This window comes from Camelus ferus, chromosome 30 (assembly GCF_009834535.1).
Source record: "Camelus ferus isolate YT-003-E chromosome 30, BCGSAC_Cfer_1.0, whole genome shotgun sequence".
Taxonomy (NCBI): Eukaryota; Metazoa; Chordata; class Mammalia; order Artiodactyla; family Camelidae; genus Camelus; species Camelus ferus.
The window spans coordinates 1,667,196-1,679,901 of NC_045725.1; the positions used below are offsets into that span (position 1 = coordinate 1,667,196).

General features: G+C 59.6%; 1 protein-coding gene across 7 annotated transcripts in view; it reads right to left on the minus strand.

The window, feature by feature from the left end:
- Nucleotides 1–12,233, minus strand: part of NFATC1 (nuclear factor of activated T cells 1) — a 91,035-nt gene extending 78,802 nt beyond the window's left edge. For 2 of the 7 annotated variants that reach the window (XM_032470665.1, XM_032470666.1), the window contains exon 1: nt 11,746–12,232. In XM_032470665.1, coding sequence (XP_032326556.1) covers nt 11,746–11,872 — 127 coding nt within the window. In that variant the 5' untranslated portion in view covers nt 11,873–12,232. Of the gene's footprint in view, nt 1–6,998; nt 7,459–11,745 lie in introns of those variants that run through there. The other 5 variants (XM_032470663.1, XM_032470667.1, XM_032470668.1 and 2 more) reach the window with 5 other exon arrangements.
- Between the last annotated feature and the right edge of the window lie 473 nt (nt 12,234–12,706).

Sequence of the window (12,706 nt, forward strand, 5' to 3'; positions counted from 1 at the left end):
CCACAATCGAGGGTTAAAAATGAAATTACAATCTTTGTGAAAATCAAACAAGAAGTGAATAACCTTGGAACAGGAATTCCCAGAGGACACGGTCAAGGTTCCCCAGGAGGAGGGGGTCTGGGGCTGCAGGCTGGGCTGCGGCCCTGGGAGAGACGCCCCCCCGCGGTGACCTCCTGGGACAGGTGCGGACACCCTGCCTTCAGGCCCCCGCTCGCCTGGGCGTGGGGTGCTGGGCGGGGGCAGAGGCCCTCGTCCACGAACACCCAGGCCTGGCCACAGAGGAGGCCACCTGCGCTGTCCAGAGGGACCCGGGCAGCAGGCGGGCCAGGGCCTGTGAGGTGTCAGCCCTACAGGGGCCTCAGGGCCTCAGGAAGGTCGGCCCCATAGGGCTGCAGTGGTGCCCTCACTCACTGTGGGACTAAACACTGCTCCTCCCGAAGGGGTCCACGGGCGGCTCTGCAGACAGACGTCTCCCCTGGCCACAGACGGCAGCACATCACAGGCACCTTCAGCATGTGTCCCCGGCTCTCACGTCCAGAGGGCCTCTCCTCGCAGCCAGCCCGGCCCTGTCCAGACCGTTCTAACCAGAACGGCTAGTTAAAAAAACAGGAAACAGAACCAGTGTCCCCAGGCCCTGCAGGTGAAAACAGTCCCTGTGTGGCTTCGGGTAGGAAGGCAGGTGTCACCAGTCCAGCAGGAGCGAGAGTGGGCGGCGTGCCCCACTGCTGCACCACGACGGTGACGGTGAGCGTGATCAACAGGCAGCGTGTTAACAAACTGATCTGTGTCCGTTCAGGGCAGGAATTGCAGTCGTGACACGTCGGCAAACAGCTTTACTATGTCGGACGTGTTCCAAATTAAAGAGGTGTCCCCTCCTCCCGGCACTGCGTCTCGACGTGACTGCAGTCAACGGCCTCCTGGCCTTGCATGCGCTAGATCGTCTGGAACCCGTCTTTCTTTGGGCGGTTTCTACCCCCTCCTGGGGTCTCTGGCTCCACCTCGGTGAGTGTGGGGTCTGCACCTGTCCCATCCCGGCTGCCAGTCTGCAGCCAGCACATGGACACCACTCTGCCAGTGTGGAGGCCACCTGCACCCCTGGTCACCACAGGGACCGGCGGCCTTCCCAGCCTGGACACGCACCTCCCGGCCACCGAGAGGAAATGGGTGGACGAAGGACCCCTTCTCACGGGCGCTCCCGGGACAACCGCTACATCCCATGAGCCCCGCTGTCTTCCTGACACTCTGTCCTGAGGTGGCAGCATCAGGAACGCCCAGGAAGAGATCGCAGACCCGCCCCCTTGGGTACGTGGCCACGTGCTGGGCACCCTTTTCTCCATGTGACCATCCAGCGTTCAATGAGGAAAGAATTTCACTTTAGAGACAAGCCCTCGACTCTGGAAGGGCAGCCCTGGCCCAGGCTGACAGAAGCGTACAAACCGTGCCCCACAAACCCAGACGTGGCGCTGGGACAGGCCCCCCCAGCCCTCTGCCCCCAGCACCCCGCGGCCGTGCGGACATGCAAGGGGTCTAATGGGCGGATCCCCACAACTCCTGCTCCAGCTGAAGAATTTCGTGCAAATCTATGATCTACTGTTTTTTGGCAGGAAGGTAATTCTGAGAATTAAAACAAAGAAAATCCCAGCAAATGGTAGAGCGAGTCCTGGGGCCTCCCCACCGCCTGCCCACGGGGCTCAGCCATGTTCCGTGGCGCCGGCTGGACATTCGGGCTGGACATTCGAGCTCCGAGTCGAGCGAGGTGCCTAGGAGCAGTCCTGCCCCTCCCCCAGCCCAGGGGGGAGACTGGGGTGGGGGGCAGGCACGCTGACTCCCAGAACACCCTAAGAGGGGACTTTATGTAAACCAAAGACTGCCGATAATCATGATCCAACAAAGGAAAGAAAAAAAAAAATAAAGCCTTTATTAACACACAAAAAAGACCCACCTAAGCGTGAGTTTTCCTTAATTAAATAAATTCCAAAGCGAAAGCCTCGAAGGCCTGAACTTCATTACGGACACTCAGCCAGCCTGATGACAACGCCCTCCCTCTGAGAACAAAGACCCACACAGGTAGTGGTCCCAGCTTGCCCGGGACCAAGCCCCCGCAGCCCGGGTCCTGCCCTCCCGCCTGGGGGCCTCTCTCCCTCCTGCCCCCCAGCTTCCACTCTGTTTGGCTTTATTACCCCCCTAAACCGTATTCAAATCTGAATTATTTAGCTATTCAAAGGGATGACATTTACATGGAATGAAAATATTTCCAGTAACTTTCTTAACAATCCTGAGACGTTCGGGCTGGTTCATGTCATGTCAGGAGCCACTGAAGAGCGCGGCTCCCATCACCGCCACCTTCTGCCGCTGCCTCGGAGCCTGGCTGTCTGCCAAGGAGGCTCATTAACTCCCAGGGCGGGCGGCACAGAGAGCGGGAGGCTGAGCAAATGCTGGGGGGAGCGCATTCAAAACGGCTTAATAGAATGGAAATTCGGGAAGTGTGGCTCGTGTCTCAAGACACGAACTGCCTCCTGCCACCTCCAGTCCGAACACCCGTCCCCTCCCACAGGTGCGCGGAGCAGGGTGCTCAGGGTGCAGAGCCGGACACTGGCATGGGGAGCGGGGTGCCCGGCAGCCGGCGAATTCAGCTCCCAGGCTGGCCCAGCGCCCACTGCAAACTCAGTCCTCAGCAGACCCGACAGAACCCTGAGAAACAGTCTTCTTCAGAACCAGACAATCGTATTATTTCTGAGCAACCACAGAAATATACCCGTGTCCCTCCTAAGGCCCACTGCACCTCAGACCACTCCCCACCGACATCAGGGCCCCGCCGCAGTGCAGCCAGGCCAGTGCCACGGCTGCCGCACTCTCTGCACAGGCGGGCGCCCCGTCCAACACATGCTTTCCAGCGGGAGCCACCACGTCCCTGCCCGCTCCCTGCCGCCTTCCACAGATGCGGAGAGGTGACTGCCACGGCGACTCGTGTGTTTCATTTTAAGGAACATCCCTGGTAGCATTTGCTGGGGTTGAAGCGCAGGACACGGAGCTAGAAATAGACCTGGGGCGACTGTGACGCCAGCCCGTCCTCCCAGGCCCGGCCAGACCTCCTCGCTGGGGCGGCGCCCGAAACGGCAGGATTATAATTTCACAGGTAGTGGAAACAAAACAAAACAAAACAAAACAACACCAAAGACGCTCCATGCCAGGCGTTTTCTGCTGGGAGCTGTTTACTGAGCAGGCGGGAGGCACTGCCTGAGGGCGGCCGGGGCGGGGCAGGCCCGTGGGTGACAGACAGACACAGCTTTGAGGGCACCGGTCACCCAGTCGCCTGCCAGGGAGAAGGTTTACAAAGGCAAACAGAATGGCTCGTCCGGGCGGCCAACAAGCAGGCCTGCCCTCACACACCTCCTTCCTCCCACAGGCCCCCGACGGCCGAATCTCATCGGCTAAGATCTTCCCCTTCTCACACCATTTTTAAGGAATTAAAACCATCCAACCTGTCCGTTACTAGCTGTGGTCTTCCCCTGACAGACACACAGAGAATTCCTCTACAAAGAGCCACCGCTGGTGGAAACCTCTCTGGGGCTTTGGGGTAAGTTGAGGGTGGCGGGGCTGCTCATATTAAAGACGGGGCACCTCCACTCCGGTGTCCGGTGTCCCCGGGCCTCTCCGCCCCGGAGCAGGTGCATCGCAGGCCATGCCCACGTGCCCTCCTGGGCTGGATGGGCTGGCATCAACAGCTCCACCGCTGAGAACGCAATGGAGAACAGAAACGCCTCCACACCTTCACTTTCTCAGAAGACGTCCGTTTCACGTGTGAGCCGGGAAACGCCACTGTCGAGCAGTGAAGGCAGCTAACCACCCGCCTTCGCGGAGGCCGTGAGGTGGCCCGGTGCTGGGAGCCTCCAGGGGCCGGCCAGCTTCCTCCTGGGTTGCCACGGCGACAGTCAGGCAGAGCGTGGCCAAAATAACTTAGAAAACAGGAGCCTGGGGCGGGAAGCGGGGCCACGCCCGCCGTGGCTGTCAGCAGAGCCACTATTTCCTGAGACCCAGAGAGAAACAGGAGGCCTTCTGCCCGCTCTCCAGACAGGCAAGCCCTCTGCCCAGCCGCTCCCCAGAGGGCCGGGGCGCGGAGACAGGAAGACGCCGAGGCCTCCAGAGCGCAAACACCCCCGCCCAGCCCTGGGAAGATCATTTAAAAAGTTCTCTTGTCTTTCTCCCAACAAATGGTACCCGACTGTCTATTTGCACCTGCTGAGCACTCTAGCAAAAAGGAACTCCAGGACCCAGTCGCCCCCTTGAACCGCAGGGTGCCACATGCCTCAGTGCATGAAGGGGTGTGAGTGACAGGGTGACAGTTTAGAGGACACCCCCCCTGGGCGCAGGAAGAATTGCGACAGAGACCAGGGGCCCTGTGCTCAAGGCTGGCCATGTCCTTTTGACAAAGTGCCCATTTTTAGTTCAACCTCTAAAGCTCTATGTTACCTTACTTCACAATCCATCTCAGATTTAGTCATTCATTCATTTATTCCTATCCAGGCTGGTTCCAGAAATAATGTGAAGCCATTTCTGTCACCTATCCAGAGCTGGAGAATTCATTCTAATAATCTAACATACAATGTGATCAGTAACCCAATAACTAACAATCACAATGTTCTGTAATAACTAATGAGAAGAAGAAGAAAGTACTTTATTCACGTAATTACCAAAACTTGGAAGCAACCAAGATGTCCTTTGGGAACTGAATGGGTAAATAAACTCTGGTCCATCCAAAGAATGGAATATTATTCAGCACTGAAAATGATCAAGTCAGGAAAAGACATGGAGGAACCTTAAACGCATGTTACTAAATGAAAGAAGCCAATCTGAAAAGGCTGCAAACTGTGTGATTCCAACTATAGGCCATTTTGGAAAAGACAAAAATACAGACACAGTGAACAGATCAGTGGTGCCAAGGTTTCGCAGGAGGGAGGGAGGACCAGGTGGAGCACAGAGGGTTTTCAGGGCAGTAACACTCCTCTGGTGACAATTATCCTGGATACGAGTCACTATGTATTCATCCAAACCCACAGAGCATTCAGCACCCAGAGTGAACCCTGTGAACCTAAGGACTCTGGGTGGTGATGACGTGTCAGTGTAGGTCCAACAACAGTACAAACGCCCCTCTGGTGGGGGCGCTAATAGGGAGGGAGTCTGTGCCTCCATTGGGGCAGAGGGCACCTGGGAAAACCTGTCCCTTCCTCTCAATTCTGCTGTGAACCTAAAACTGCTCTGAAAAGTCTTAATAAAAAAGAAAAAAGTTATATGTCTTTCACAGAAATATATAAAAAGGCATGTTTTCTATCAACTTCTTTCTAACACTATGACAAGAGGAAGAAGCTCTTTCCATCTCTGCCCAGAACACTCTCCAGCTGCCTAAGGCCTCCCCGCCCCCAAAGCTGGAGAATGCTGGGCCCCAGGTGCTGGCGCCCCGGGGCCTTCCCACAGGAGGTTTTAACAGGGGGGTTGAGATGGGAGGGGCACACAGTTGGCAGAGATGCTTAAAAGGCACCTGTCTGTCCGCAGGAGCAAACACACAAAGAGGCACAGGGAGGCCACGAGGCCTCCACAACTCAGAAAGCTCCATGACCACAGGACCCCTGCACCCACCAGGCTGGCCTCCCAGCGCAGCACAGCCCTGGGGACACAGGACTCGCAGTGGAAGTCTCTGTCCGGGCGGCTTTCACTCCATGAAGAGGTCAGGAGTGTGGTCCCCACCTCCACAGAGCATCTCTCCTTAAATGTATTTACTGAGTGACTGAAAGGGGTGGGGGGTGGACACCAAAAGAGAAGCAGCCCAGGAACATCCAGGACTTGCCACAGGCAGCCGCCCCGCCGCCCAAGCAGGGGCACGGCGCCTCCAGGCCATTTCTCCACTTCCGGCCCCAAGTCTCTTTCAAGCAGCCACCTCTCTCTCCAACCTCAGGGGCCTTGGCTCCCACTGACTCCAGAGGCCTGGAGACCCCGAGCCAAGGAGGAGGAAAAGAGAAGACGTTCAGAAAGGGCAGATAAGAAAGATCAGGCAGCCTCGGCCTGGTTGGAACATTTATTTTTTTTTAAATGAGCAGGACGTTGCACTTTTAAAAGAGGGACGGTGAATGATACGGAAAATATTATACAGTCATTGCAGAAACCAGCGCCTGCCCGTGCCAAGTGTGCTGGGCTCAGCTTCTCCACCACACCGCCACGTGGGCAGGGACAGAGGGAATATATTGAAGACAGACACAGAAAGGAGGGCGACAGAGGACATAAAAGACAGGTGGGGGAGAGCCAGGCTGCAAGGAGGGGCTGTAGTGACTTCCATTCAGGGCGGCCCCCCCCCCCCCCCGCACAGACCGTCTTCCTATAATGCGGGTCTGATACTCAAGGGCCTAGTCTTACCTAACAGCAAGCACCCCGGGGGCGCCCTGGGGGGCTGGGGGGCTCTTTTACCTGCTGTGTAAGTGGAAGCCTTATTTTTGACAGGGAAGAGAAAACGAAAGAAAGAAAAGGCCCGCACCTGGTGGTCCGAGGCTAGTTCCGCTGTTAACTTACAGGGAGAGGGCGGCTGACCTCACAGGGAGCGCAAGGGGGCAGACCTGAGGGTCTCGGCCCCGCCTCACGTGCGTTCAAGTCCAGGATCGGGGACACTCCGTCCCTTGGCGAGAGCGCCAGCCCGCCCCAAATAGGAGGCTCCCCGCTCCGATCATGCTCGGAGCCCAACTGGAGTGACGCCCCGAGTCTAGCACACTTAGGGGGACCCTACCGCCCCGAAAGGGGCCTCTCTACACTCGCCCCTCAACTTGATTTGTTTTCCGCCGGCCCCTCGGTGCCCCTCCCTGAGCGACGCCGAGGGGGGACAGAAGACTGGGGGGGCGCCTTGGGCAGAGGGGCGGGCGCCACTGCGCGCCCCTGAGGCGGGCTCTCCGGACCCGGATCCGGCCCGCCCGGCCCCGCGCCCCCGGCCCCCACGCCCGGGCCCCGCACGGACCCACCTGCGGTGGCCGCGGCGGCGCCCTCGTCGCTCTGGTTAAACTCGAAGAGGAAATCAAAGTCGAATTCCTGGTCCTCCTCCAGCCCCGTCATGCTGGGTCAGGGTCGGAGGTCAGGGGGTCAGGGTCGGGGTTCGGGTACGAGGTCGGGGGTCCAGGGTCGGTGTCCGAGTTCTAGGTCAGGGGTCCTGGTCGGGGACCGGGGCTGGGGTTGGGCGGGGTCCAGAGTCTGGAGTCTGGGGTCAGGCCCAGGGTCGGGGTCCCGGGTTGGGGTCAGGTTGCGGGTCGGGGTCGGGATCCCGGTTTGGGATCGGGGTCGAGGTCCAGGACAGGGTCCGGGGTGGGGTCCGGTCGGGGTCCGGGGTCGGGTCCCCGGCCGCGGGCACCTGTGGTCGCGGCGACCCGGGCTCGGCTGCGCCCTGCGCTCGGCCGCGCGTCCTCGGGTAACGTGACTCCTGCCCGCGCCCCTCCCGCCGGCCCTCCCCCGCCGCGCCCCTCCCCCCGCTGTTTCCGGGTTTACATAAACAAGCGGCTCGCCGGCCGCCGGCTTCCGAGTTTTAAATAAACTCTCCGGGCGAGCTGGAGCGCACGCCTCTCACTGGTGTCCCAGCTCCCGGCGCCCGCACCCGCGCCGGGGTCCCCGGGCAGCTCTAGGGGTCCACGCCCCCGCGCAAGCGACACCCCCGAAGGTCCCCTGGGTCCGCGCGGGGGAGGGGCGTACACGTGCGCCCGGGAGGTGGGGAGACTCGGGGTCCAGCCTCCTCCGTCCGCCCCCGGGCCTGAGGGCCAGTGCGGCCGCAGCCGGGCGGGCAGGGGCAGGGGAGGGGCAGGGGGCGGGGACGAGAGCGGGCCGTGGACCCCCGCCCGCCAGCCCGCCAGCCGGCTCGCGCGGCTCGGATCTCTGCGTGGAGCGCGCCGCCCCGACCGGCTAGCGGGCCTGGCTCGCGCCTCCCGAAGACGGAGGGACGCGAAGCTCAATAACCGCGTCTCAAAGAGCTGCGGACGCCGTCCGCCGGTCTGCTGAACTCGCCCCGAGGGGCCCCCAGCTGCCGGGCCGCTTCCAGGGGGAGGAGCAGCCGGGCTCTGCTGCTGCGAGTGTACGACGCGCACGTCCTGCCGGAGCCCCGCAGCCTGGGCCCCGAGTGGAAGCCCCTGGATAGCAGGGCTCGCTTTCGAAGGAGCACGCTTCTCCCCTAACCCGAGCAATGCACACAGGGAACACGGTTTTCCAGCCCTCGAAGCTGAAGACGCCACCCGAAGGAGTCAGGGAGGTGGGAGGTTTGGAGGCACTGGGGCCGTGCTCTCCTTTGCACAGTGGAGCGGCGCTGCTGCTCACGGCTGTCCACGCTTACGCGCGGCCTTTCACTTGCAGGCTGGCCCCTAACTGGCAACCCTTCTTTTTTGTAAAGCCGTTCACGTGGGTCCCTCAGCTTCCTGAAATACGTACTGACGCCTTTGCGCGCACAAGCAGCCTGCCCACCATCCGTGAGCGCCTCCAAAGCGCCCAGAGACTGACCAAGGGCAGGAAGAGCGCCGGGTTCCACCCAAGGCCAGGGCGCAGGAGCAGCGGGTCCGCGCAGAGCCAGTACACAAAGCTAGGCCCGTCTGAGGGCCTTCTCTCCCCTTCTGCTTTATTCTGACTTGCCCGGGGGCTTGGCACCTGCGAAACCAGCGTCTGGAACAGCACAAGAATGATCGCAGAGGACTGAGAAGCTAGGGATCACACGCGGAGGGGGAATGGAATCAGAAAGGAGGAGGGTGACACACGTGTCCATTTTTGCAACTCTGCAGAATTAAACCGTGTCCTCCTCTCTGCCCTGCGGGCCCGCTGGTCCCCGGGGTATAGCTTTTTCCGGAAGCAGATAACCTGCGAATCACATGGCCACCCCCCCCCCAAAAACTTCCCTCTCATGACCCTTTTCAAATGCCTGCTTTTCTCCAGTGATAAACTATAGTTCACTTTGGCCTGATTTAGTTTCTAATAATAGCTCTAACTTTGAGATGTATGTTGGAGGGCTGTTTTGTTGTAGTTTGCGTTTCTTGCTGACCTTCAGGCAAATGGAAGTTCTGTTTTCCGTTCAGAAGCCGCAACATTTCATTTTCTCTCTCTTTTTTTTTTTTTTAACTTCAGCCACCTTCTCACTCTCACCAAAAACTTACTCACAAAAACAGCCCTTACCATCAGTTAAACTTTTTGCTGAACTGTTCTGTCCAGGAGAATGTGGGTTTACCCGTCGGGGGCACCTGAGCCCCTCAGGTTCACGACTCAGGACGGCTTTATCCTAAGGCTGAGTTGACACCCCCCCCCACCAGATTTAGATCCCCAAAGGTAACCAGATAGGGTGGCTGTTTTTTAACTGCTCCTCTTACCAGCACCCCCCTAGTGCCTTTCATCTCGTAAATGGTTTGGAGTTATTTGCCAATTCAGCAGACACTCCTGTCTTGATGGAAATGTTTAGCTTGGCGCTTCCTCTCAGAGGCGGAGGGTGTGCACAGGGCACAGAGCTCCAGCGCTGGGTGTGACAGAGCAGCAGGCCCTCACTAATCTGGGTTAGGAAACAACGCCACGGAGTTAAGTGGCGGGAGAACAGGGCGGGCTTTGTTCTGTTCTGGAGAGCCCCGGGCATTCTGTGTGGAGCAACCTCTGAGTGGGTGGGTGGGTGTACCTACAAGGCCTGCATTTCTCTGCCTTCCCCACGCGGAAAAACAAGCGCGGGGCCTTCAGAAGCAACAGCGCCTAATGAGCTCTCACCAGATGCTCATTAAACTGGAGGGCAGTGCCGGGAATCGCCGAGTGTGTCGCTGGGCACTGAGGGACTGGCCGGGCCTGGCCGGGCCTGCGGGGAAGGGCCAGACGCAGTCCCCCAGCTCTCAGCCAGGCAGGCGTGGACCTGCAGGGAGGGCTCTGCCTCTCCGTCCAGCGCCTGTCGATGGGAAGGATTAGCTCATACATTCTGGTAAGCCTAATTCTGCAGTCCTTATAAAATACACATGTGTTCAGTCAGAGCGCATCCCTGGGACCGGGGGGCTGTGTCTTAGCAGAGGCACCTTACACGTTTCCTTAAGTAGGAAACATGAACAGTAAACAGCACCCCCAGAGATGCCTGCTCCTCTTGTAAGAGAAAAGGTTACTGCAGACAGACCACCGACTGTTCAAGAAATCTAACCTTTGAAAGACCCACATTTTTCAAAGCAGTGATAAGAGAAATATGTGGAGAAAACTTTGAAATACGTGTCCAAAGATTTCAAATCAAAACCTCAACAATTTTTTTAAAAAATCTTTTCACAGTAAGAGCTCATCCTGTAAACTTTACCCGAAGTTTACATTTAACCATGTTCTAAATTGGGGTGAAATGTAAGAAACATAAGATAACCTTCCGTGATGCACAACACGTAGAAATAACATAAGACAGCAGGACCCTGGCCACATCGGCCTTCCTGTATTGAGTGTGTGGGCTTGAGCTCATGTCTGCTGAACATGGGGACGTTACCCCAAGCTGGCTGTCCTTGCAAATGGCAGTGCAGCCATTGCATTTATTAGAACCATGCAGGAGGCAGCAGCATTGAGTTTCCGGCGCTCCCCAGCAGGGTGTCTGCCCTTATAAACTAAGAGCACTCACTACACATTGGCAGGCTTGGCAGTTTTCTTAAAATAATTTAAATAAAATACTTCAACACTGATAAGGCACTTGGAAAGGTGTCTCCCAGTTTCCACCACGTATTTGCCATCGTCATCCCTAACTAGGATGCTGGTCACCCTTTCCCAGGCTATTTTCAGACACCTTCAGGAACCCTGACCAGTAGGAGCTGTGGGCTGCTTGGGTCCCAGGAGTGCTTCTTTTAAGGGAGGGAGTGGGAACCTGTGGACCTGAGGCTGCACGCAAGGGTGGCCAGCGCCTTGCCATCACCAGGTTTCAGGGCAGACTCTTAAGCCATCTTCCTGACTCTAAGCAAGTAGCTTGAAACTTGGCGGTCCCTTTTCAAACTGTCCTGAAACATTTTCTGCAGTTGGAACTCTCAAGTCTTATGATTGTGTAAGATTATGAATCCTATAAGCCTGCAACATGGCTTGAATTAGAGGCTGTGCCCAACAGTACCTTCAATGGCTTTTAATCCTGCGGGTCGGGCCCCCAGCCTGATGGCGCGGCCCGGAGCGGCTCTGGCTGGAGGCAGTTCGGGGAGCCAGCTCTCGGAGAGAACCCCCCACCGACTAAGCCCGTGGAGGGGCGCAGAACCCCCACACTTCGCTGTATGGCCAGTCTTCGAAGCCACAGGGTGGCCTTGCCCCACTGGGGAAGTAACTGGGCCATACTCCTTTCCCAAAGAAACCTCACTTCTTCCCAAAGTGTCTTTCCTTCCTAGTTCTGACGGCCCTAACCTCGCCCCGTCCTCAAGCCGCCTGCATTTGAACTGAGTTTGTACCGCCGCGAGGCTGCACCAGCGAAGGCCAAGAGCGCGCACTCAGCGCTAGAGAAGAGGAGACACCTATTGGCAAGAAGGCGCGCTCGAAATCAGGGCTGCTCTGGGGAAACACCAGGGGGACACCGCTTCCCAATCTGTGCAGCGCGCCCGCCGCGCGCCGGGCCGCCCGCGCCCCTCCCTGCGCGCAGACCCTGGCCCGGCCTGCTCCCCCTCCCCGGGACGGGACCCGGCCAGGAGCGGACCGGACAGGCGCGGCGGGCGCGGGGCTGGGGGCGCGGGGCTGGGGGCCTGGGGGCCGCAGTGAGGGGCTGCGGCCGCGCCAGCTTACCTTCCTCTGCGGACTTCATGGTGCCGCCGGCGGGCGGCGAGGGCCCCAAAGTTTCTCCGCTCCCGCAGACTGCAGCCGGAGGGCCGAGTGGAAACTTGGAAGGGACTGGAAAACTGGTACTTGGCATCCACGCGGCAGCGGCGGAGGGGAGCAGGAGGAGCAGGAGGAGGAGCGGGAGGCGCGGGCGCCCCGCGCCGCCGCCCGGGGTCGTCTCGGGAGGAAGGCGCCCTCGCCCCCTGCGGACGCGCGTCGGTCCGGGCTCAGCGCCGCGCGCCCCGGGGAAATGTTACGAGGGGCGTGTGCGCGCGTGGCGGGGCCGGGCTGCGGCCCTGGGACCCGACCAGGGTGGCGGGTGGCGGGGGCTCGGAGGTGTGCGCCCGCGCCCGGGTCCCCGCGCCCGGCCGCCCGCCCCGGCGCGGTGACTGTGCCGGCGAGTTCGGAGTCTCTAAGTCTCGCTCTGACGCAGGGCCGCGCTCTGCCTCCTGCCTTTTTAAAGCTGGAAAATACCTCCCCCGCCTCCCCGCCGGCCCGGCCGCTCCCGCGCCCCCTCCCTGCCGTGACATCACGCCCCCGCCCGCCCGAGCCGGCGCTGAGCCCGGGGGACCAGTCGCCGAGCTCCCGCCCCTCCCTGCGCGGGGCGCCGCTCGCCCGGCCCGCAGGGCGCAAGGGGGGCGGGCTGGGGCTCACTGGGCGAGCAGGGGCGCACGCGGGGCCGACTGGGCGCCCCCGGCCTCCGGACCAACCCGGATGCCTGGGTCCACGCGGTGTCCTGAGAGAATCACGCTCTGCTTTAATGAGGGAGGGGGGGGCAGGAGACGACGAGGGTGCCGAGAGGGCCCTGCATGCTGAAGTCATTATGTAAAATCGCAGGCTTCCCCCGCTGTGGAAATTTGGAAAAGCGCTTCCACTGGCAGGCCGGAGAAAGGAAATTCCCATCCCGCTAAATTACTAACAGATTGCA